Source organism: Marasmius oreades, chromosome 10 (genome assembly GCF_018924745.1).
Source record: "Marasmius oreades isolate 03SP1 chromosome 10, whole genome shotgun sequence".
NCBI classification, from domain to species: Eukaryota; Fungi; Basidiomycota; class Agaricomycetes; order Agaricales; family Marasmiaceae; genus Marasmius; species Marasmius oreades.
The window spans coordinates 306155-328263 of record NC_057332.1 but is presented as its reverse complement, the minus strand read 5'-3'; the positions used below and the strand labels follow the sequence as shown (position 1 = coordinate 328263).

Genomic DNA, 22109 nt, shown 5'->3' with positions numbered 1-22109 from the left:
AGCTGGCTTCTCTCTCTGAATGAACCTAGTGTAGCTCAATCATGATTGATGTCCGCCTGAATGGATCCATTATGGTTTACTGAGAGGGGATTGAGTGTTTAAGATTTGGATAGTTCTTACTGATAAGGAACGTTGAAAGCATCTCGAGCTTTGGTGAATTGGATTGAGGCGCGGGTGATCCAGATGGGGGTTGTGAGGCAAGCAAGACGCAAGTGCCAAGTACAAAGGCGTGTGAGTACGTACACGTTACTATCCATACGGTTATACCCACAAACTGTGACGGTAGTATCCTCAGGCTCGCAACCACTCAACCACTGCTGCCCAGGAAATTGACCAGTTAACCCTTGAGCTAACTGGTGAGTACTTTACTTTCTCTTCCTTCCACTCGAGTCTGTCATCTACTGGTCTTCGTCGGTGAATAAATCTCTTTCTACTTTATCCACGTGGCACATGAGTTCGTTGAACTTCTACCAGCCCGAGTTTAACTTGTTTCCCGAATTTACGCCCGTCCAGGTACTGAATGAAGTAATAATCGACTTTTGATGATTCTTAAGTATCCAAAAAATCTACTCATGCCAGTATCAGTAGGTCACCGGTTCCTGCAATGTGCGGAAGTTAGTCGTCCATATCATCCTCATCAATGTAGAACTTGGTTCTGAACTTCTCAAACGGTTAAACGGCCATCACCTACGGGGGCCGCCACATTCTCCACCACGGTGGCGCACAATGTTGCATACATAATGTGGTTGGCGGTCTCGAACTTTGAGAGGAAGCAGGTGCCCTGACGAATTTCATCCCAGTGCCAGCGATGCTCACCCTTGAACTATTTTACTGCGATCATCATGCTGCAAATAGTAAGTGATTTTCTCGCCTTAGTGACTACAGCGCTCACAGTGGTCAATCCGGGAAATCCAACGGAGCCCTCGGCAACCCAGTGCGGGCTGCACACTCAGCTGTCTGTCATCATGTTGCGACGGCGCTGTCATCGAAACTTGTCAATGGTAAAGACCGTGAGATGCGGAAAGCTGTTGAATGGAACTAACCTTGATGGGGCGGGTACTCGAGTACCAATCGAGTACTCAAGCAAGAACATTTAGCTGGTGATATCTGAAGACTTCAATTTACCTTGAGAAATTTTACGTTGCGGACGATTCAATCTCTCTATCCAGCCAGGTGTCCACCAGAAAACTCCATTCCCAGTGGGAACCAGTAACCTGGAGGGATCGCTGTCGATTCAAGTCAGCAAACGTTCAGAGATCACGAATAACAAATTACCTACACGATAAGCTTGTGTCGGCCATTGTGCTGTATCTGTTCCGGTCCAAACATCGTGGGTTATACGCTTGTAGAACAAGGGACATCCGCGAATAAGCGAAGGAAAACAGCTGTCCTTCCGTTCCGGCGGTGTTATGATCCAAGCGTGCTAGGTAGTCGTTGTGGAGAATGTTGGCCCTGAAATATTGTATGGTCGTTTCATGTCAGCGGAACATATGTTTGGTAACCCTGATTACCAAACCTGAATCGATCATCTTGAAGAAATTTGAAGGGAATGAATGTCGGATACTCAAATGTCGATGACGGACAGTCAATTCAGAATCGACATTTTTCGTTCTATATGAGAATGGTGTAAATACGCCTGTACGGCTGAGCCATTTCCGACGTGCTCACCAAACGTTTAATGAGTGGCGCGTTAATCGTGAGCTTGACTACGACACTCCGAACAGCGTGAACAGAGAGGACTTTTTGTATGAATTCTCAGAATCCTCAGAATGAAAACCAATAAGTATTCGGACGCACTCATGGTGCTATAGAGAGAACAAATTCAATAATTTCACCCTAGCGATTAACCAAAGCCTCACCAACCTTTGAACTTGAGGAGGTTTGCGAATATTTGAGAAATTCTTCAGGGTGGAGGTCTGTATGAAGTATCCGAGGATAGATCGAGTGACAGAACTGTAAAGCTTCCGGACAGGTGTTTTCAATAAACCTTCACAGGGGATGGATAGTGAATGTACGCGTAACGGTTACTCTGTAATGACACTTCCTAGTTTCACCCACGATAATATCTCGGTTTGACAAACGGCATCCCTTCAACCACCGCCTTCCTCATCTTCCCTCTAACCTCAATTTCAACTTCAGTCCCTTTCTTATGATGTCCGCTTTGAATATACCCCATAGCGACATTCTTTCCTAACGTAGGAGAAGGTATTCCGGAAGTTACACTTCCAACCTGGGTTTGTTGAGCAAAGATCTTGGCTCCCTCTGGAGAAGAAAAAAGTGGGTAAGAACGGAAAAGGAAAACGAGAAGGAACATAACGCACGCCGGGCAGGTACACCCTCAACTACGAATCCTACTCTTCGTCTGGGTGGACCTTCTTTTAGGTGTTTTCGAACTCCTTCAGCACCAATGAAAGTTCCCGTTTCTCGACGGTCTTTACCTAAACAGAAGGAAGTTGAGCACTAGCAAGATAAATGGAAAAAGGATACGAACCAATCACCCAAGTCAACCCAGCCTCCACCGGTGATGTCGTCTCATCCAAATCGTTGCCGTACAAACACATCCCTGCTTCCAACCTGAGAGAATCTCGGGCTCCTAGACCTGTAAGCTGAACGACTTTGGTGTCCTTGGAGAGTAGCGTTGCGACGTCGACCGTTTGGGAAGGTGGGATTGAAATCTAAGCGGCCGAGTGAGCTGAATTGCGCCATGAGCGTGAACAAGCTTGACATACCTCGAATCCGTCTTCTCCCGTATATCCTCCTCGGGCGACATGTAGGTTATAGCCTTCAATAGACACCCATGCCGACGTTCCGAAGGGCAGTTTTGTGAGATCAAAGGGCGTAAGGGTTTGTAGGTATGAAGCCGATTCTGGCCCTGTTCCGTTCTAGCATTAGGATCCCGAAGGTAACCGAGGGACTTGGAACATACCCTGGAGAGCTAATAGCCCCCAACCTTCAAGAACTTCAAGCTCGACTTTCGCGCCTTTTCCTTTCCCCTCTTCTGAGTTCCACTCTTCAAGTTTTCCTTGGAGCCATTGTAGGTCCCGGTCGCGTCTTCCGGCATTTGTGACGATGTAGAACGCATCTTCGGCGTGCTTCGTTATGACTGTATCGTCGATGATACCTCCATGCTCATTCAGCAGAACTGATAGCGTCGAGTTGTATGGTTTGAGTGTAGAAAGGGAGGATGGCGTTAGCCATTCCAGAAATCGCGTCGTACTCGGCCCTCGAAATCTGTGAGCAAGATACTTATTAAACGAAAAACTTCGAGGTAGAAAAAGAGAACCCAACTCACTTTGACTGAACCATATGTCCGACATCAAACAACCCCGCGCTATTCCTAACATGATTATGACTGGCAACTGAACAATCTCTTTCCTTGAGCCTTTTCCGCAATACAGAAAGAGCTCTTAACACACCTACCCACCTTGACCTACGTCTCCATAGCTCAACGGCATTTCGTACCCTGCAAATGGAACCATTTTCGCGCCATTTTTGAGGTGGAAGTCATATAGACCGGTGCGTTTTAAGCCAGATGTAGTAGAGTATCCACGAAACCTTTGGTGAACGAGGCGAAGGAATGTCATAGTGGAAAGGAAGCAAGGGTGTCCGTGCACTCGGGTGCGCCGCATGGGATGCCAAATGTACCAATGTTTGAGATAATATTGCGTAAGTGACAAGTGTTTGCATGGCCGCCTGGCGAAATGGCATCGCGTCTGACTACGATTTATTGTAATCAGGAGATTGCAGGTTCGACCCCTGCGGTGGTCATCGTGTAGTAAAAAGTCGGTTTTTATTTTGGCGTTCAGTGATAACATCAGTTAAGTAACCCGCTGTCTACGTCGCTTTACTCTGCAGCTTTCGAATACCCTCCTTTAACAGCTTCTGCCGGACTGGGAGTTCATACAGATATTGGCCGCGAAGAAAGATAGGAATTACCGACATCCGCTTGGCTACTTTCGGCTCTTTTTAATCGATTGCCTGTAACTGTATTTCTGGATTCACTGGCAAACAAGAAACCAAGTCGACTCGTTCCATTCGTAGACTGCATAGAGACTAGCTTTTCGACACGGTCGGAGCTAGTAGAAAGACACTTACATCCACTTTCATAGCACCAGAGCTAGCGGATTCCGTTCGTCCGTTTGGATGGTAGAGAACGGCAGATGAAAATGGGAGGGATGTGGATCCACTGAAGCGCATTTTTCTTCGAGAAATTCGAGAAACCGGTCCCACTGCCTTTTATTGTTCAGATTATCATATGCATGTCAACGCAAGGTAATAGTATGTAATGTGACTAAAACAGCTGGCTCCAAGTCGCGATTTAAAGTCGGAAGAGAGGCGGCAATTTCCGAAGAACGTTCGTATATATGGCTCGACTGCCATATGGATTCACCCCGTCCTATTTCCATAGATTAGGTTGGTGGGCTTGAGTCTCAGTACGCAGTAGGGTGGTTATAAAGCATCGCTTTGCCCTTCTCGGGGACCTTCAGGCTATTTAGGGGAGAGGGACAACTCGTGCGACTGTTGGATCCGACCGTACTGTCAAAAGTTTCAAGTGGTACTCGTTCCGATACGTTGGAGCAAGATAAAGATAGGCGATTGATAACAATAAGTTACAAAGTTCTGGGAAAGCACACACCGTTCCTCGTGTGCTGTCCTCTAACTTTAGGTAACTTTAGGTAGCAGAGACGGTCGGGACGATCCACCATCCAATAACAATGCAAGTCCTAAGCAACACAACTGCGCCAAGTGCCACGAAGATATCAGAGTACCTTTCATGGAAGCGCTGTCAGTAAGGATAACCCAGATACAAGGATGTCTCAAACACGCACCGAAGGATGATACCCCCAACGAAGCCTCCAAATATGAGTGAAATGATAGGTAGGGCTTTGCTGTCTCGGATATTTGGCACCCATATCGGACTATTCATCATATCAACCCAAGCTGTGGTTAAAACCACTTCAAAACAGGGAAGGGTAAGACAACGGAGTTGAAAGGTTCAATAGTGACTCACACGATGTCCCAAATTGTGATGTGCCCAACTTCTTTGCCTGAATACCTTGCATTCCAAGGCTAATCGCTATGACAACCAACGAGATGTGCCTTCTCATCCTGGTATCGCTATCGTCGGGTTGAGGATGTAAGACCACCAAGGCAGAAATGATGGTAAGAAAGATCTGAATAGTAGTCGAGAGGATCATCCATCCTCTTGTTTTCCCGGCTGGGGTGTTGAAGAGGTAACCACCCGCCCACGCTCCGAGGTTGAAGAAGGAAAGCGAAGCGATAGCGACCAAGTCAGACGTTGTAAAGGCATGGGAAAGTCGGGACGAGTGCTCGGGAATCTCATTAGGGAGTGCGGTAAGGCGAGATAAAGCTAGAGAAAGCTAAACCGAAAGTGGCTCAGGAAGGAAAATAATAGAAAGAATTCGAGGCACACCTGTATAGAATTCCCGGTTTGAAATGCTGCCCAGATCCGTAACGTAGTATACGATATTGCATCCCTTAGGATATGAAAGAAAGAAAAAAGGTCCAATGGTGGGAGACGTAATGAATGAAGAGACGCACAGGAACCCGGTAATAAAATTCATCAATATCAATATCGGTATACAGTCTTTGACATCGACCCGCTCCCGTAATTTGCTTTTTATTCTCGATTTCCTATCCGTTCCTGAGGCTCCAGGGAGAAGCGGTGTGGTTTCATTGTCTTCGACGGCCATCGCTGGGGAAGGAAAGACGATTTCATGAGAATTATGGCTCTGAAAATTCGAGGCAGGGGATTATGATGTCCCGCCGGCAGTCCGACGGAGATCACATGATTGCCCTTTATTTGCCATCCTCCAGGTTGCCAAATATGAACAAGGCACCGGTCTGTCAATCGTGACAAAAGAAAGTGCTCTTTCATTGTTCTTGTCCTCGATGTACATTAACTATGGTTGCCACTCTCAATATAAGCCTTCAATCTCTTATTCTCCCATCATCACTAGTCCTCTCTCAACCTTTAAATCAACTGGCGCAGGCCGCTACAACTCGACGCTAGGCCGTTAACGACTCCAAGCCACAAATTCACGTTTATTTAAGTTAACCTCAAGTGGCAAATCGAGTATGGTTTTCGGGAGGATACTCCAGCTCGCCCTCTTTCTTTCTTTGACGATAACCGTGGTGAATGCCCACATAGTAGCGTGGTCGAAAGGTGTGTTGTACGAGCGCATTGGCTATTCACGTTGGCTGACGACTCTTAAACCTCAATAGGCATGTATTGCTTGAATGGCACAACGCCAGGAGAAGATAACGGGAACAATAATGCACCTGTCTCGCCACTTTTCAAGCTGAAGAAGAAGGATTGGTGGATGCATCACATCAATAAAGTGAGCCACTCGATTCATTCTGTCGCGTCGCTATCTGTATCGCCTTTGAACGATCATTTTCGCGCTCGGTTATGTTCGATTGCTGACTCATTTTCTCAATGTTTTAGTGTGACGAGTTCCCGCCTGCACCCGGAGACTTCCTCGAATTACCTGCAAACGGAAACTTCACCGTTGAGCTCGCCACCAATCGTGCTTTTACTACTCTAAGCGGTGGGCAAAAGGTTGGTGCCTTTCCTGGACCGCTGACTGGCGGTAGTGCTGGTGGGTTGGCGAGTATAGCTCAGGCAGCGGGAGAGGAGGGCACATTCAAGATTGGTCAAGAAGGAGGAGAGGACGAGGTTCCCGGCTGTATAGTCGATCCTAACAGTTAGTACTTCCCAACAGGCTCTCACTCATCTCGCTCACGCTCTTTTTAGTGCACACTCAAAACGAGACTATGGCATCCGGAACAGCCTTTGCAATCTCGTATACGTCTGACCTCAGTAAGGTGACACCGGAAAACCTAGTTGTGTTTTCCGTGCTAGAACAGTACGGTCTCCTCTCAATCTCTTCCCGCGCCGTGCTCACAGTTTCTCTAGCACTCCCTTCAGACGCCTCGCAACATATCAAGTACCAAATCTTCCGGCCTGTCCAGAAGGAGGATGTATCTGCACCTGGGGCTGGGTTGGTGCTTCCTTTTTTCAACTCGAGGAACATCTGACGTGATCTGTTCCAATCAAGATCCCGAACGGATGTGGGCAACCCAACATGTACTTCTTCCCTTACAGATGCAAGGTCACAGGCACCCCTGGCTCTCGTCCTCTCGCGTTACCAGCCAGACCCCCCACTTGGTGCGACATGAACTTGCCTCAGCTGAACAGCTCGACTGTCTCTTCATCCGCGTCGAACTCCACGGCAACTGCAATTTCACCTTTCATTGAGATTTCGACTATACAAGATGACGAGCGCCTAGGTCCATGTTATCGCGGACCTAAGCAAATGTTGGTTTGGAACCAGCTGGAGGGTGATAACATTGAAGTATTGGAAGGAGAATTGGGGGAGAAACTCGGTAGTCCGGGGTACAATGAGAAAGTTGGATTTAGGTCAGGTCAGTAAAAACGGAACTTTCCCTCCTCTTGTCGACAATGTGGCCAAACTTTTTGTAGGTGCTCAAAACGATATCTTCGCGCTCGATGGCAAACTACCGCCCGAAACGAACCCCCCTCTATCCCCAGTCAGTGTACCAAGTTTATCCACCAGTGTCGTCTCCTCGTCCAGGACCACTTCCGTCGTTGCCTTTACCCTAACTTCGTCGAGTACTCTCAGTACCGCGTCTACCTCCGTCATAACCTCTTCTTCCCCCCATATCTTGAATACCGTCACCACGTCTGTCATAACCTCTTCCTCTAAACCGTTGTCGGTTCCCACCACGTCGCTTCCTTCTTCATCTACACCAAGCATGACCACGATCCGCTTAGTGAGCGGGATTCCTACGCTCACTCGCACTGCGGAAGATAGAAGTACAACCAGGGAGGCATCTAGCGCTGTCAGGCTAGTTGCTGACCGTCGCATTAGGCTCGTTTTGACGGTACTATCGAGTGGTTTGGTGGGGTTGGTTTTGTCTTCCTGAATATCATCAGTATGTTCGTCATGTTTTGGATATTGGCTGTGGCGCTTATCGATGCTACTACCCTTAGCTATGAATATCACGTAGCACTCGAGCTAGGCTGGAACTGTGCTTATACATAACCTATTTCACGACCTTTTCACAATCTACTTTCTTTTACCTCGGACTATTGTCTTTTGTAAGCTTTTTTTTCTTTTCCAAGATACTGGATTGGACTCTCAACATTTATGTTTAGATCCTACGTGTAACATAGGGCCGTAATGGCACTAATGTCGTTATTTATAGCTATTATAATCCGATACCATTAACAATTCTGAAGGGCATCCGACCGGGCTCCTACGGACGACTTGTAGATTACCTTTTGCGAAAGAGATTGCAGGTGATAAGAAGGGGCGGAATTAGCAACGGCAGCATACCAGCCCGTCAAGGATCAATTCCGCCTCTGCAACGTACACCAGTTTATGAAGTGGGGAGGTGAAGCGTGGTATCGATCAGTGTTCCATGAATCCATTCTTGCTATCCAGTTCTCACGATTCGCACGTTACAGAAAATTCATTCTCTTTTGGACATTCGATTGGAGTCAATGCGAACCTGGGAAGGACTGAAAAGGAATGTTTCTTCCGCTCTTCCATCGCTTGCCCAACGTTTACTTATGTAGCCAAGCCCAAGATTAGCCTCGTGGTTCAGATAGCATTACTGTTTCGTGAACGCTCATATTAATATTAATATTATTAGGACTCATGGAAGGAACGTGTTTACGCAACTTAACCGCCACCGCCAAACTGGCGCGACGCTATATAAGCTATGTAACGAACGCCGAACTGTGACCGTCACTCTGTCAACGGTTCCATTGATTCTTTTTGCCTGACGTGCTGAATGATCTCCACCGCGACACGCCAATCACTTTCTGTTTATTTTGGGTCAACGTGTCACTCTGGGAAAGACTTCAAGAACACACAGGTGCTTTTTCTTTTCCTCGTCGTTTACGTCGACGATCCCGCCCGTGATTTATCCTAATGGTTCAGATCGTCTTACCATTCGACCCTTTCGATGTGGTCCACTCGTGGACACTCACTCTGATTACTGTCGTGATCTGTACCGTCTTGCTCGCCCGAAGGCTTTGGTTCATTCGTGATAAACTCCATATTCGAGACCTCCCAGGACCAGTCGATAACGTTTCATGGTTATACGGTATGTCCCACTGTACCGTGATGTTGCCCGTGTCGTTTAGCCTTTGTGCACAGGAAATCTTCCAGAGCTTCTCTTATCCCGGCCTTACGGCAAGTTCGAGTCCGAGTGGCAAGAGCAGTATGGATCGATATATCGTTTCAAGGGATGTTTCTCTGTGCGTTTTTTTTTTGCTTTCCTCTGATTGGTTTTCTGGCCAGTTGACAAGTTGATGCCACACAGGAGGATCTCCTCTTTATCTCTGACCCAGCAGCTATCCGATATATCTTCAACTCTGCTAAATTATTTGATTTTTCCCCCAATCGAAGTTTCATAGCCTCTTCAGTCTTTGGAAAGGACGCTGTCGTGGTACTGCGGAATGGAGGTGTGGGAGCTTTAAATGTCTGTCTAATCCCCACTGACCCATGGATGTCTGACAGGAGAACCCCACCGTCGTATCAAGAATGCCTTCTCACCTGCCTTTGCGCTCGCACGCCTTCAGCCATATATTCCCGTCATGAGGGACATTTCTCGCAAGGTATCCTTCACATTGTATGTTATTTGAACTGGTGGTGATGAGGTGAAGGCCGCAGATAAACTGATGCAGAAATACTTGGAGAGGGAGTCTAGCGACTCAAATGCTGCTGTCGACATCTATCATCTCCTTCAACATGTGACGTCAGACATCATTGGCGAAGGTAAGCGCAACGGCATCCTGGGTATTACTCTCGGTCATTGAAATACATCGTTCCAAAGTGGGTTTTGGCCAGCAGTTTAACGCTGTAGAGACCAACGGAGGAGATAAAGTGGCTCAAAGCCACCAGAACGTAGTGTGCGTATGCGGATTTGTACAAGGATCTTTGCTGATATATATGTCCGTCGCTCTAGTATGTTAGCCTCAAGGGATTCAAAGAGTGCAATTTTGGGGGAGAGCATTATACCCTATGTTCCTCAAATCATAATGAGGTTGATGCTCCACCTACCCACTCGGACGGTCAGAACGCTTCAAAGTTTCCGTGCAGTCAGTGAGGTATGGGCTTCAGCACTACTCAGGGATAGCCTTCATCCGAGTGAGGATGGTGCGGATGGTGGGTTGGTTGGTTTTGTCGGTACGTGTACGCCTAGCCTCTTTGTGTCATTCAAATATCTTAGAGGTACTCGCAGTGTCCTCGAACAAGAACCTCAAACACGAACGGTTGTCTTTCAACGAAATCAGTCGACAAACTTCGATGTTTTTAGTCGCTGGACAGGAGACGACTGTAGGTGAACTCGACTACATGGTTTTAACGGTATAGGCCTGATGTGGCGTGTTCGACAGGCAAACGCTCTTACTTGGGCGCTGTATGAACTCGCAAGGCGACCAACATGGCAAGATCAGGTAAGGAAGGAAATCATCGAAGCACAACATTCGGAATCCAGTTTGGACAAGCTTGACTACCTCAATGCGCACATCAAGGCGAGCCGCATTTACCATACATTTGTACCTGACCGACTATTGATCTAAAATAAAAGGAAACTCTACGGTTCTATCCGCCCGTACCACTTACGGAAAGAATGGCCTTTGAAGATACTGTTCTTCCACTATCTCGCCCGATAACCACGATATCCGGTCGGGTTATTACTGAGTTGCCAATCCGGAAAGGTCAGATGATTCATGTCGGAATCGCTTCCTATCATCGGTATGTTCGTTCGGTTCTTTCGTCGGCGGTTTAAACGTATCCGAGAAACTAGAGATCCTCACGTCTGGGGCCCCGATGCTCACACTTTTAATCCACCACGCTGGGTCGATGGTCGTTACGATTCAGGAGATCTTCCTGAGTCGATAGGACCGTACTCCAACCTGTAAGTGTTCTTTGTTATCCAGTATTCTAGGTTCTAATGTCTTAAAAGAGCCTCGTTTGTCGGAGGGGCTCGGATGTGCCTTGGGTAAGAAGGCTTATTTTACATGCTTTCCTGACTGCGTATTGACTCGTGAACCCTTGAAACCCTAACTTAAGATGGCGACTTGCGTACGTTTCCCCCCAGTCTCTGAGAGCGCTTTCCCCAATATATTGAGCATTCTCCCAGTTTGCTAGAAATGCAGGTCGTCCTCTCGGAACTTATTCCAAAATTCCGGTTCAGCTTCGGTCCTGGGCAAGAGGACAATGTAATTCCGTCTTTGGCTCTGACCCTCTTCCCGCTTGACCTAAGCAGCGAAAAGCCGAGCCTTTCACTCCTCATACAACCCATGCAGGTTCAGTAATCGTAATGTGAACAAAGGGATCCTCTTTAGCTTCATACACCAAATATTCATAAAAGGGTTTAGCTACCACATGATTAAAATTATGGCCTTACTATTCGAAGCAGCTAAATTCGTATTGTACAGCGATTGGAACGTATATAAGTCAAGGAGTTACACAGTCAATTATTTTCTCCCCAGCAAGGAGGGAAATAAATCGTCACGGCCGTCGAGAAAACCACTGATAGAAACATACATGTATCAAGGAAAGTCCAGCTTTACTTACTGCTGACGTGCACCCTCCTCGTCCAGTGCCACACTGGCCAGACAGTGCAGCCCAATGGTGGACAAAAACCGGGCTAAGCGAAGTTCGTTACAGTCCATCGGCAAAATTGTTGTCGAGGTGGAACCAGAATCGGAACCACTTGAGTTTGAGTCACTCCATTGAAAGTCTGTGGAAGACCCGCGTGAACCGGACGGCGTCCTCCTAGTCATATCCGATGCGGGGGATAGGGACAGTCTCTGAATGTCGCGGCTGGATCCACTGACAACGTCAGTGTCGCCACATTCTGAGCCCTCAAGAATCCCCAATTTGACCCATTGCTCTCTCCAGATGGGGTCGTAGAGTCCACGTCCCTTAGCCTTATCGGCCTTATCGGACTCCTTGTCGTCTTTCTAAGATGATAAAACATATTCAGCATCCGAGTCGTGTGGGCTCGTAGGGATAGTAGGTTTGGACTCACCGTCAACCAATCTCGACTCCACGTCTTCCAAACCTCCGCCACCTCAAACTTTTGCCCATCGTTAATTCTCTTCTGCGCTTCGATAGCGCGTTGACAGTTTGCATTCCGATGTTTCGTCCAGTTAAACGCGTAAAAGGGGCGACTTTCGCGTTTATCGAGTTGGACGCGTTGACCGCAGGCGAGACACGAAATACGAAAGGAGCCTAGGCTTTGTTTGTGTACGAGGGGGTCGGTGAGGAGGGAATGAATGCGTTGGTTGACTGATAAGTGTGGTCGGGGTTGGCGTCGGTTGATAGGATGGGCACGAGCGCGAGGGGCAACTTGCAATTTGAGGGTTACGGTTTTAGTTCGAGGACGGGTGTTCTTTGATACACTTTGGGACGGTGCCATGGTTGAACGAGTAGAGAATGTCAGCCAAAAGAGGGGGAAAAAACAATTAATGGGAGAAACTTGTTGAAAAACGGAACGAGTATACGCTACCTTTATATTTAGGGCACATACTGCTTGAGCCTTTCCTCTTCCAGAAACGAACAATGGGATGGAAGGATATAGAAAGCCACGGCCACACTCCATCAAGACGATGTAGCCCTGGTGGGTTGGAAAAGGAAAGCTTTCGAGCAGCTTAGACCGCGAGTTCATCGGAGATGGGTGAACTGTTTTTTGGCCTCCCAGACACTTTGAACAATGGTGAGATCTGTCGGTGCTGGGACCCTCCTTATTCAACCTAATAGGGAACACAAGAGCGGCGGTAATTCTCCTTGCCTTTCTCCCTGCTGTGCCCAAGTACATCTCTTTGTTTATCAACCTCACAAGGGGACTGAAGGGACTTAGATGGCTTTCAATCTCGTCCAAACCTCTTGATTGACGACCATTCGTTGACCCGCAACCGGAGATGTGTATGGATTGAGGGGCAATATTACTGGAAAGCGTATAGTTAGTAAATAGTACCTACTACCTAGGCTGGAAAATATGACTGGCGTAGGTTGACCGCTGATCAGACGCCCAATTCAATGATAGATAGATATAGCGTCGCCAGCGAGGGAGGGACGGAAAACAGATGAGAAATAAAGTTCAAGATAAGATAAGGAACTTTTCTATCCGTGGATTTCAAATTTCAAACCCCGCGCCCTCTCGTCACTTGCATTTTCGAGCACTTGCTACTCTCGTACCGGCTTTCAAAGGCTTTTTGGCTTGGGCTATAGAAGGACCAAATCAATACTGTCTATTGAACATCGTTGCAGCCATCATGGAAGTTCTTCACGATCATGAACCGTCGTTTCCGACTTTTCTACCATTCCTGAACAAAAGGGGCAGGAAAAGCCTCAAAATCGGCAAAAAAACTTTTATGACAAATTACTGATGGCCTCACAGTCCAAGACTGTCCTTAACTTACCACTTGCGAACTATGTCAAAGCGGCCTATACCCGACTCATCCCTCGTTGACACCACACGCTCAGTTCGGCAGAAACTGCAAGGCGATAGCAATGTTCACGCTGACAAGAATGCTGACAAGCCTAAGGTAAGTCCCACATTCTTCGTTGAAGGAGGAAGACTCAACGGCGATGTGCTCGTTGGCAGCGTTCGAGTGAGGGCCGTCAATCGTCCAACCAATCTCAACTCGAGGTCCAGGTAACGTGTCCCTCCTTTTCTGAACCGCGACGAGTATCCGCTTCTAATGCCAAAGTCCTACACAGGTCAAGCGAGAGCCTCAGGAGTTGGAAGAGGTTGAACGCGTACTTACTCTAGGCGAGTCGTCAATGACGACGGTATGAGAGTTTCATGCGACTCTGATCTCGCCTTTTACGATTAACTTGGGAACGTTGTACTAGGAAAGACCACCGTCAACCGCTAATGTCAATATCAATGACCGGCTGCCTTCAACGTCCACGAGTCAAAGAGCCGTTCCCATCCCTCAGACTTCCGGTGTCACTGTATCTGGCAGCTCCAATTCGAACGTATCCAGGCTCAGCAAAACATCCCACCCCGCTGAGAACGTCGTAGACGAATATCGACGGAGGAAAGAGATGATTGACGAATTGACACAAAAGCAGCTCGAGGCTTTGAAAGATATTAATGAGATGGTAACCCATGATCGAGAGGGTGAGCGAGTCAAGCTCCTCGAGAAAGAGAAGGAGAAGATGGCGATGAGGATAGAAATGCTCGTGGTAGAACGTGACACTGCGGAGCGTCGTATTCATAAGTTCGAGAAGGAGAGGGAACAACAACGCCAGAAGTATCGGGACTGCCAGGAGAGGCTGAACAAAAAGCGGAAATTGGTAGAAAAAAATATGCAGGAGCGAGATATTCTTGCTCTTGAGACTAGAAGGCTGGGGGATGGGACACGAGTTGTTCAAGAGCAACTGAAGAGATCGGAGGAGGAAATAGTTGCCTTGACAACACGACTTGAAGAAAAGTACGACGAGAATCTGATGCTCAAAAGTCAGGTTGCGCAGATTCACGGAGAAGCTGAGCTGTTGCGAAGAGAGAGAGCGATGGCAAACTGTGAGCTTGCGGAAGTGAAAGGGAAGATGAAGAATCTTCAAGCCGACCTGGATACCGTTGTTCGGCGACATTCTCAGGCCCTGCCTAGAAAGCTCAGGATCCGTCGTGAGTACTACGCTACTGTTTGATCTGTTCTATGCAGCCTGACGTCCTCAATTCTTCTAGATAAGTAATGCTACTTAGCGTTGGATGGACTTGAAAGCTCTATAATCACAATCCCGCTTCACTGTACCCATAAACTTCTTAGTGATAATTCTTCATCGCATAAAGCCTTTGTAGATCATCGGATAACTGAGCTGACCGCCCCTTAGTCAGGCGTCGAAAAGTAAACTGCCTCACGGATACACAAATGATGAGACTCAGAGTGGGGTTCGAACCCACGCCCCGAAAGACCAGATGTCTAACTATATCACATGCCCTGATCCCCTTAACCACCCCGATCAGTCAATCCGACTCAACACACGTGGTCGTTAACGTTAAACACTCACTGTCAGCCGCACGTAATTCTTCCTTTCTCCCATCGTCTCAGGTCTGCCTGGGCCCTGGTAGATCGACGAGACCGTCGTTGACCTAGCGGCCTAATGGCTCAGATCGCCTTACTACTTGGCTGCTTTGAGAAAGCCCAAACTTGGCGGCGGCTTGCTATGTTTACTGTCGCCATTTTGGTGGCAGGCACGTTCAACTTCCTGTCCATTCGCCACTTCACTAGCACTCGTCGCAATTTTCGGGGCATCCCACACTCTAGGGCCAGCTGACAGCGCTTCATGGCCATATGGGCTTCTTTACTCTATCACCCCGCTACCTATGACTTTTGCTAACTTTATGTTCAGGGAACCTTCCTGAGTTCTTGACCCAGCCTTGTGGCAAATTTGAGTTGCAGTGGCGAGAGAAATTTGGATCCATATATGGCTTGAAGGACAGTTTCTCTGTACGTATTTCTCGCTTGTCTTTGGTAGATTCGTTGACCTAGGAGGATCCGTCCGGTATATTTTAGATCTAAACGATGCTAAAATATTGATTTCACAAGTTCATCGCAATGTCACATGTCAAGCCTCGGAAAGGAAGGTCCACTGGCACTCCGGAACGAAGTTACTAAGCGAATTTCGAACGAAAACGCCTGATCTCCTGCGTTTACGCTAGCACGCCTTCAGTCGTGTGTTCCTGCCATAAGTGATCCTCGATCCCCGTTCCGTCTTGTATGGTCCGCTGCGTTGAATTGTCGAAAGCGGCTGTCCATTTCACGCTATTATTACGTGATGAAATCCCGGCATGTCACGTAAATAAAGAGCCTATTCTTGCAACTTCCCGTGGCAAGGCCACCATGACCGAACCATCAGCCATGGTTAGAATGAATTTTTCTGGTATCTATGTCTCGGGGTCATAGAGTAACGTGGCGAGGTCCCTGGACCCTGGGGGAATTGGGCTATAACCGCGACCAAGTTGTACAAAAATTTTTTCAACTCGCCCTCATCTCTTGCTGGCTTGACCGGACTCCAAATGGTTCTCCCACTACACCTTTCCGAATCCTGGATGCTCACTTTGATAGCTGTCGCCATATGTGCAGCAAGCACATTCTTGCTCGCCGTTCTCCGGTTTCTCCGTCGTGACCCCCACGTTCGAGGCATTCCAGGACCTGTCTATGAGGCCTCGTGGTTATATGGTAGGCTCCAATATGTGGTCACGCTACTCTCTTGTGTTTACCAACCTCTATCTCCAGGAAATCTCCCAGAGCTTTTGCTATCCCAACCGTATGAACAGTTTGTATTGAAGTGGCAACGACAGTACGGGTCGACATATCGCATCAAGGGATGTTTCTCCGTGCGTCTTTTTTTCGCTTATTTTCTTTTGCAGTCAACTGTACTTAGAAGACCCTCTAACGACTCCGCAGGAGGATCTCCTTTTTACCTCCGACCCAGCAACAATTCGATATATTCTGAACGACCCTATATTGTTCGACTTCCCACCTAGTCGGCGTTTCCTTGCGTTGATGTTATTTGGAGAGGAAAGTATATTGGCGCAAGGGACCGGAGGTGAGTCCATTCTGAATGTCATTCTGCTCCGGCTGACATACAATAATGTGTCACAGGAAAGGGCCACCGTCATATCAAAAATGCCTTCTCTCCGGCTTTCTCGCCAGCTCGCCTGCAATTATATGTTCCGTTTATGAGGGACATTTCTCGAAAGGTGAGTATTCCGCGGATCCTTGTTACTTTGGCCGGTGGTCATGGATTTCGTGATTGAAGGCTGTAGATAAACTCATGGAACAGTACCTCAAGAGCGAGCGAAATAATTCGGAGGAGGCCGTGGTCGATATCCTTGATATCCTCCAACACGTAACCTCAGACATTATCGGCGAACGTCAGTTTCCACAGTTCAAATGGCTATTGTCTGGGTTTTGAATTAAACTGTTTCAAAGTGGCAATTGGCCACAACTTTAACGCCACAGAGACTGATGGAGGTGACGAAATTGCTCGAAGTCATCGGAGTGTAGTGTGCGTACGCGTTAAAATAGCACACGGGCTTTCCTGACGTATACATGACCCATGACTTTAGGATTTTAGGTTCGAAACGCTCGAAAAGTGCGATTTTGGGGGACAGTTTACTCCCCCGTTTACCGCGTCCCATATTGAAATGGATAGTCACCCTCCCCGTGCAACCGTTCAAGACGCTTCTCAGTTTCCGTCACATGACCGATGAGTGGGCCACGCAATTGTTGAGGGAGAACCTAGAGGACGAGGATGATAAGGATGCTGGGTTGATCGGCTTTGTCGGCACGTGTGGACCAGACATTTGTAACATCTGAATCACTTGCTGATGTTTTCGTAGCGTCTGCGAACAAAAGTAAGAAACGAGAACGATTGACGTTTCAAGAAATTAGTCGGCAAACCCCTACGTTTCTGGTTGCAGGACAGGAGACAACTGTAAGCGGATTAGACCAATTTCAGTGCATTCTTCTAATTTCTGGGCATGTCGAAAAAGGCAACGGCTATTGGATGGGCAATATATGAACTCGCGAAGAGTCCAGCATGGCAAGACCAAGTTAGGAAGGAAATAATCGAAGCCCAAGATACTACGGATTCCAGTTTGGACAAACTTCAATACCTCAATGCACACATTAAAGTGAGCTTTCCGTGTTTCACTACTATCTCATACTAGTTGATTCTACGTACAAATACTACAGGAATCCTTACGTCTTCATCCGGCTGTACCTCATACTGAGAGGATGGCGTTCGAAGATACTGTCCTTCCACTTTCCCGACCAGTAACCACGGATTCGGGTCGAGTCATTACTCAGTTGCCAGTCCGGAAAGGGCAGACTATTTATTTTGGAGTGGCTTCCTATAACCGGTATGTTTGTTTAATTCCAGTTCTCATATTCATAATATCTGCGTTGAACTTATCGATCTCAGAAATCCTTCTGTTTGGGGCTCCGATGCCGATACTTTTGACCCGCTACGTTGGCTCGATGGCCGATGTGATTCTCAAAATCTTCAGGGGTCGATAGGACCGTATTCAAACCTGTAAGGATTCTTTCGGCCTCGGATATATCTTTGAATTAGATCCTGACGTTGTGTTTTTAAAGTGCAACGTTTGCTGGGGGAAGTCGCACATGCATTGGGTAAGGAGTACTTCAATATACCGCACTTACTCGAGCACTCATCTGTTGTATTGAACCTTACACTCAAGTTGGCGACTTGCGTACGTATGCTCCGTTCTCGCTATTCGAACCGATCTTAAGGGCGATTTTTATAGTGTGCTAGAAATGCAGGTTGTTCTCTTGGAACTTATCTTGAGATTCCGATTCAAAATCAATCCTGAGCAGGCGAGGGAGATAACTTCATGCTTCGCTCTGACGCTTTTGCCTGTTAAAGTGGAGAGCGGAAAGTCGAGTCTCTCGCTTCTTGTACAGCCGATATAGGCTCTATACTGTATCACCATTCCGGGACGATTGTTCATTAAGGTTTCAGTTACAAATTCCACCAGTTATTTCATATCTATAGTATAAAAGCCACAATGTATCTTGGATTCGGTAGTCGAATCACTTTTTATCTTCTATCTCTTTCTCCACCTGAATCATTTTCGGATGATTAGAGACATTGAAACTGATCGCACACCTAAGCAAAGCCTTTAGTATAGTAGTGGGCTCCATACATTAGTTGTTGAGTTCTTACCTGCAGGGTATGTCGTCAAGTCCCTTACCCATCCGAAGCCCCCAGCCAGATCCCTAAGATTTCTGTTGTACGCTTTATAACTCTTTTACCCAGGATCACTTTGCAAACTCGGTCGTTGGACTCGGGAGTAATTCGAGAGAAAGAGAAAGAGAAATTGTCTCACTCTCTGTCGTACTCTTCTCAAGACAGGCTACAACTCCCAGAACGTCCGCTAGTAGGTGCAGCTGTTCGAGATGAAAGACATTGCTTTGCTGATTTCCTGATAATAGACGAAACGACGCGAGAGCGGAAAATCCTGGAAACATGCATGTAAGAACCACCATGCAAGCTCTAATCTTCAATTTCTCGACAGGTTAGAGAGGCCGACTCGGATGTCGTGTACACGCCGATTGGGCGCAATGCGTCAAAGTGACTCGTGGACTCTTCCGATCGGAAAACGAGCGGCATTGGTGTCCGAGGACAACTTAGTACTAACAAGCGGTCACACTGGACTTTCTTCGTGTTTTTCTCAACGGTCGTGGCTTTCTAACTTTCCTTACGTATGTTTCAATCACAATACGAATAACAAAGTCATGATTCTGATCATTCGGTTGCTAAACCAGTCCAAACCGATCTCCGATGTGCGTTGGTCTGCATGAAGCCCGTGTGCCAACATTGCGTTTACTACGGTCATGTTCAATTAAATTTTCCCAGATGTGCTTCTAACCTCCATAAGGCTGTGTCGGTTGTATGAGGAGTTTAAGACTGGGTTTTTCGCTCCCTACGTCAATCGGCAAGAGGGTCAGAGCAAAAGATGGCATTACACTATCCTCTTGCCCAGGACCGAAGCTGAACCGGAATTTTGGAATAAGTTCCGAAAGGACGACCTGCATTTCTAGTAAACTGAGATAACACTTGTCATATTGGGAAAAGAGAGACTAGGGCGGACGTACGCAAGTCGCCATCTTAAGTCAGGGTTTCAAGGGTTCACGGGTCAATACGCAGTCAGGAAAGCATGCAAAATAAGCCTTCTTACCCAAGGCACATCCGAGCCCCTCCGACAAACGTGGCTCTTTCGAGACATCAAAACCTGGAATACTGGATAACAAAGAACACTTACAGGTTGGAGTACGGTCCTATCGACTCAGGAAGATCTCCTGAATCATAACGATCATCGACCCAGCGTGATGGATTGAAAGTATGGGCATCGGGACCCCAGACGTGAGGATCTCTAGTTTCTCGGATACGTTTAAACCGCCGACGAAAGAACTAAACGAACATACCGGTTATAGGAAGCGATTCCGACATGAATCATCTGGCCTTTCCGGATTGGCAACTCAGTAATAACCCGACCAGAAATCGTGGTTACTGGGCGAGATAATGGAAGGATCGTATCTTCAAAAGCCATTCGTTCGGTAAGTGGCCCAGTCGGATAAAACCGTAGAGTTTCCTTTTTATTGTAGATCAATAGTCGGTCAGGCATAAATGTATAATAAATACGTCTTACCTTGATATGCGCATTGAGGTAATTAAGCTTGTCCAAACTGGATTCCGAATTTTCTGCTTCGATGATTTCCTTCCTTACCTGATCTTGCCATATTGGTTGCTTTGCCAATGCGTATAACGCCCAGGTAAGCGCGTTTGCCTGTCGAACGCGCCACGTAATATCAGACCAACTCATTTCAACCATGTAGTCGAGTTTACCTACAGTCGTCTCCTGTCCAGCGACTAAAAACATCGAAGTTTGTCGACTGATCTCGCTGAAAGACAGGCGTTCGTGTTTGAGGTTCTTGTTCGAGGACACTACGAGAGCCTCTGAGATATTTGAATCACGCAAAGAGGCCAGGCGTGCGCGTACCGACAAAACCAACCAACCCACCATCTGTGCTATCCTCACTCAGATGGAGGCTGTCCCTGAGTAGTGCCGAAGCCCATGCCTCACTGACTGCACGGAAACTTTGAAGTGTTCTAACCGTCCGAGTGGGTAGGCGGAGCATCAACCTCAATATGATACGAGGAACATAGGGTATAATGGTCTCCCCCAAAATTGCACTCTTTGAAGGCCTCGAGCCTAACATACTAGCGTAACGGACATATCAGAAATCAGAAAAGGTCTTTGTAGAAATCCGATTACGCACATCACATTCTGGTGACTTTGAACAACTTTATCTCCTCCGTTGGTCTCCACCGCGTTAAACTGCTGGCCAAAACCCACTTTGGAAGGATGTATTTCAATGACCCAGAGGAATACCTAGGACCCGGCACCTACCCTCGCCAATGATGTCTGACGTCACATGTTGAAGGAGATGATAAATGTCGACAGCAGCATTTGGATCGTTAGGCTCCCTCTCCAAGTATTTCTGCATCAGTTTATCTGCGGCCTTCACCTTATCACCACCGGTTCAAATAACATACAATGTGAACGAGTACCTTGCGACTAATATCCCTCATGACCGGGACATACGGCTGAAGGCGCGCAGGCGTAAAGGCAGCTGAGAAGGCATTCTTGATACGACGGTGGACTTCTCCTAGGATCAGACACCTAAATGTCAGCGGAAATCAGGGGAATATTCCAATCTCCATACCTCCATTTCGCAGTGCCGGGATACATTCCTTTTCAAAGATTAAGAACGCTATAAAACTTCGATTGGGAGAAAAATCAAATAATTTAGCAGAGTTGAAGATATATCGGATAGCTGCTGGGTCGGAGATAAAAAGGAGATCCTCCTGCGTGGCGTCAGTCAACTGTCCAGAGTACCAATCACAGGAAAAGCAAAACAAAAACGCACAGAGAAACATCCCTTGAAACGATATATCGATCCATACTGCTCTTGCCACTGGAACTCGAACTTGCCATAAGGGCGGGACAAGAGAAGCTCTGGAAGATTTCCTGTACACAAAGGCTAAACGACACGGGTAATACGACAGCACAGTAGGACATACCGTATAACCACGAAACGTTATCAACTGGTCCTGGGATGTCACGAACGTGGAGTTTACCACGAACAAACCAAAGTCTTCGGGCGAGCAAGACGGTGCAGATCGCGACAGTAAGCAGAGTGAGCGTCCACGGGTGGGCTGCATTGAGGAGGTCAAATGGTAAGGCAATCTGAACCATTATCTTAATCAAAGACGGGATCTTTCGACTTCGAGTAGTGTAAGCGACGTGGAAATGAATAAGCACCTTGTGTGCATTCTTTGAATTGTTTCCCAGAGTCAGTGACAGGTTGAACGTCAGACGTTGATTGGTGTATGGAGATCAGTTGGTACGTCAGACAAACGGTCAAAAGGATCACCACCGTTGACAGATACTGAGAAGGAAGGAACGGAAGCAGTCACGCACGTGAATCTTGCGTCTAA

General features: G+C 47.3%; 9 protein-coding genes and 1 non-coding gene across 10 annotated transcripts; 5 read left to right on the top strand and 5 right to left on the bottom strand.

Moving 5' to 3' along the window:
* Positions 1 to 1093: 1093 nt before the first annotated feature.
* Positions 1094 to 1329, bottom strand: E1B28_002169 (uncharacterized protein; the record flags this gene model as incomplete). The annotated part of the gene is made up of 2 exons (XM_043159078.1): positions 1094 to 1226; positions 1280 to 1329. 2 exons carry the CDS (start codon positions 1327 to 1329, stop codon positions 1094 to 1096), a joined length of 183 nt encoding a protein of 60 aa, XP_043002676.1.
* A 530-nt stretch (positions 1330 to 1859) lies between these two features.
* E1B28_002168 (uncharacterized protein) lies at positions 1860 to 3603 on the bottom strand. The gene is made up of 7 exons (XM_043159077.1): positions 3421 to 3603; positions 3293 to 3359; positions 2927 to 3231; positions 2730 to 2872; positions 2492 to 2675; positions 2322 to 2438; positions 1860 to 2262 (listed from the first exon to the last, which is right to left on the bottom strand). The coding sequence occupies exons 2-7, from the start codon at positions 3304 to 3306 to the stop codon at positions 2051 to 2053; spliced, it is 975 nt and encodes a 324-aa protein (XP_043002675.1). The 5' UTR covers positions 3307 to 3359; positions 3421 to 3603; the 3' UTR covers positions 1860 to 2050.
* Positions 3604 to 3687: 84 nt separating this feature from the next.
* E1B28_002167 lies at positions 3688 to 3768 on the top strand. The gene has a single exon. It is a non-coding gene; the product is annotated as a tRNA-Arg (tRNA).
* Positions 3769 to 4242: 474 nt separating this feature from the next.
* On the bottom strand, positions 4243 to 5792 carry E1B28_002166 (uncharacterized protein). Its single transcript, XM_043159076.1, has 5 exons — positions 5563 to 5792; positions 5435 to 5498; positions 5012 to 5381; positions 4830 to 4956; positions 4243 to 4769 (listed from the first exon to the last, which is right to left on the bottom strand). The coding sequence occupies exons 1-5, from the start codon at positions 5712 to 5714 to the stop codon at positions 4673 to 4675; spliced, it is 810 nt and encodes a 269-aa protein (XP_043002674.1). The 5' UTR covers positions 5715 to 5792; the 3' UTR covers positions 4243 to 4672.
* An 88-nt stretch (positions 5793 to 5880) lies between these two features.
* Positions 5881 to 8278, top strand: E1B28_002165 (uncharacterized protein). The gene is made up of 9 exons (XM_043159075.1): positions 5881 to 6187; positions 6247 to 6362; positions 6470 to 6728; positions 6779 to 6890; positions 6941 to 7025; positions 7083 to 7449; positions 7508 to 7980; positions 8039 to 8146; positions 8204 to 8278. Exons 1-7 carry the CDS (start codon positions 6100 to 6102, stop codon positions 7969 to 7971), a joined length of 1491 nt encoding a protein of 496 aa, XP_043002673.1. The 5' UTR covers positions 5881 to 6099; the 3' UTR covers positions 7972 to 7980; positions 8039 to 8146; positions 8204 to 8278.
* A 523-nt stretch (positions 8279 to 8801) lies between these two features.
* On the top strand, positions 8802 to 11495 carry E1B28_002164 (uncharacterized protein). Its single transcript, XM_043159074.1, has 13 exons — positions 8802 to 8928; positions 8994 to 9159; positions 9213 to 9313; positions 9379 to 9520; positions 9576 to 9673; positions 9722 to 9833; positions 9892 to 9967; positions 10024 to 10244; positions 10300 to 10394; positions 10454 to 10591; positions 10648 to 10814; positions 10867 to 10977; positions 11026 to 11495. The coding sequence occupies exons 1-13, from the start codon at positions 8845 to 8847 to the stop codon at positions 11063 to 11065; spliced, it is 1551 nt and encodes a 516-aa protein (XP_043002672.1). The 5' UTR covers positions 8802 to 8844; the 3' UTR covers positions 11066 to 11495.
* A 140-nt stretch (positions 11496 to 11635) lies between these two features.
* On the bottom strand, positions 11636 to 12486 carry E1B28_002163 (uncharacterized protein; the record flags this gene model as incomplete). Its single annotated transcript, XM_043159073.1, has 2 exons — positions 11636 to 12028; positions 12097 to 12486. The coding sequence occupies 2 exons, from the start codon at positions 12484 to 12486 to the stop codon at positions 11636 to 11638; spliced, it is 783 nt and encodes a 260-aa protein (XP_043002671.1).
* A 973-nt stretch (positions 12487 to 13459) lies between these two features.
* On the top strand, positions 13460 to 14914 carry E1B28_002162 (uncharacterized protein). Its single transcript, XM_043159072.1, has 5 exons — positions 13460 to 13615; positions 13675 to 13725; positions 13791 to 13862; positions 13926 to 14703; positions 14764 to 14914. The coding sequence occupies exons 1-5, from the start codon at positions 13502 to 13504 to the stop codon at positions 14769 to 14771; spliced, it is 1023 nt and encodes a 340-aa protein (XP_043002670.1). The 5' UTR covers positions 13460 to 13501; the 3' UTR covers positions 14772 to 14914.
* Positions 14915 to 15085: 171 nt separating this feature from the next.
* E1B28_002161 (uncharacterized protein) lies at positions 15086 to 18611 on the top strand. Its single transcript, XM_043159071.1, has 15 exons — positions 15086 to 15526; positions 15593 to 16258; positions 16316 to 16416; positions 16487 to 16628; positions 16685 to 16782; positions 16842 to 16956; positions 17015 to 17090; positions 17152 to 17369; positions 17425 to 17519; positions 17578 to 17718; positions 17780 to 17946; positions 18009 to 18119; positions 18182 to 18217; positions 18286 to 18297; positions 18352 to 18611. The coding sequence occupies exons 2-15, from the start codon at positions 16096 to 16098 to the stop codon at positions 18515 to 18517; spliced, it is 1641 nt and encodes a 546-aa protein (XP_043002669.1). The 5' UTR covers positions 15086 to 15526; positions 15593 to 16095; the 3' UTR covers positions 18518 to 18611.
* A 718-nt stretch (positions 18612 to 19329) lies between these two features.
* On the bottom strand, positions 19330 to 22082 carry E1B28_002160 (uncharacterized protein). Its single transcript, XM_043159070.1, has 15 exons — positions 21934 to 22082; positions 21693 to 21870; positions 21539 to 21639; positions 21335 to 21476; positions 21180 to 21277; positions 21019 to 21130; positions 20888 to 20963; positions 20608 to 20828; positions 20458 to 20552; positions 20257 to 20394; positions 20033 to 20199; positions 19870 to 19980; positions 19786 to 19821; positions 19703 to 19714; positions 19330 to 19652 (listed from the first exon to the last, which is right to left on the bottom strand). The coding sequence occupies exons 2-15, from the start codon at positions 21865 to 21867 to the stop codon at positions 19472 to 19474; spliced, it is 1665 nt and encodes a 554-aa protein (XP_043002668.1). The 5' UTR covers positions 21868 to 21870; positions 21934 to 22082; the 3' UTR covers positions 19330 to 19471.
* Positions 22083 to 22109: the final 27 nt, after the last annotated feature.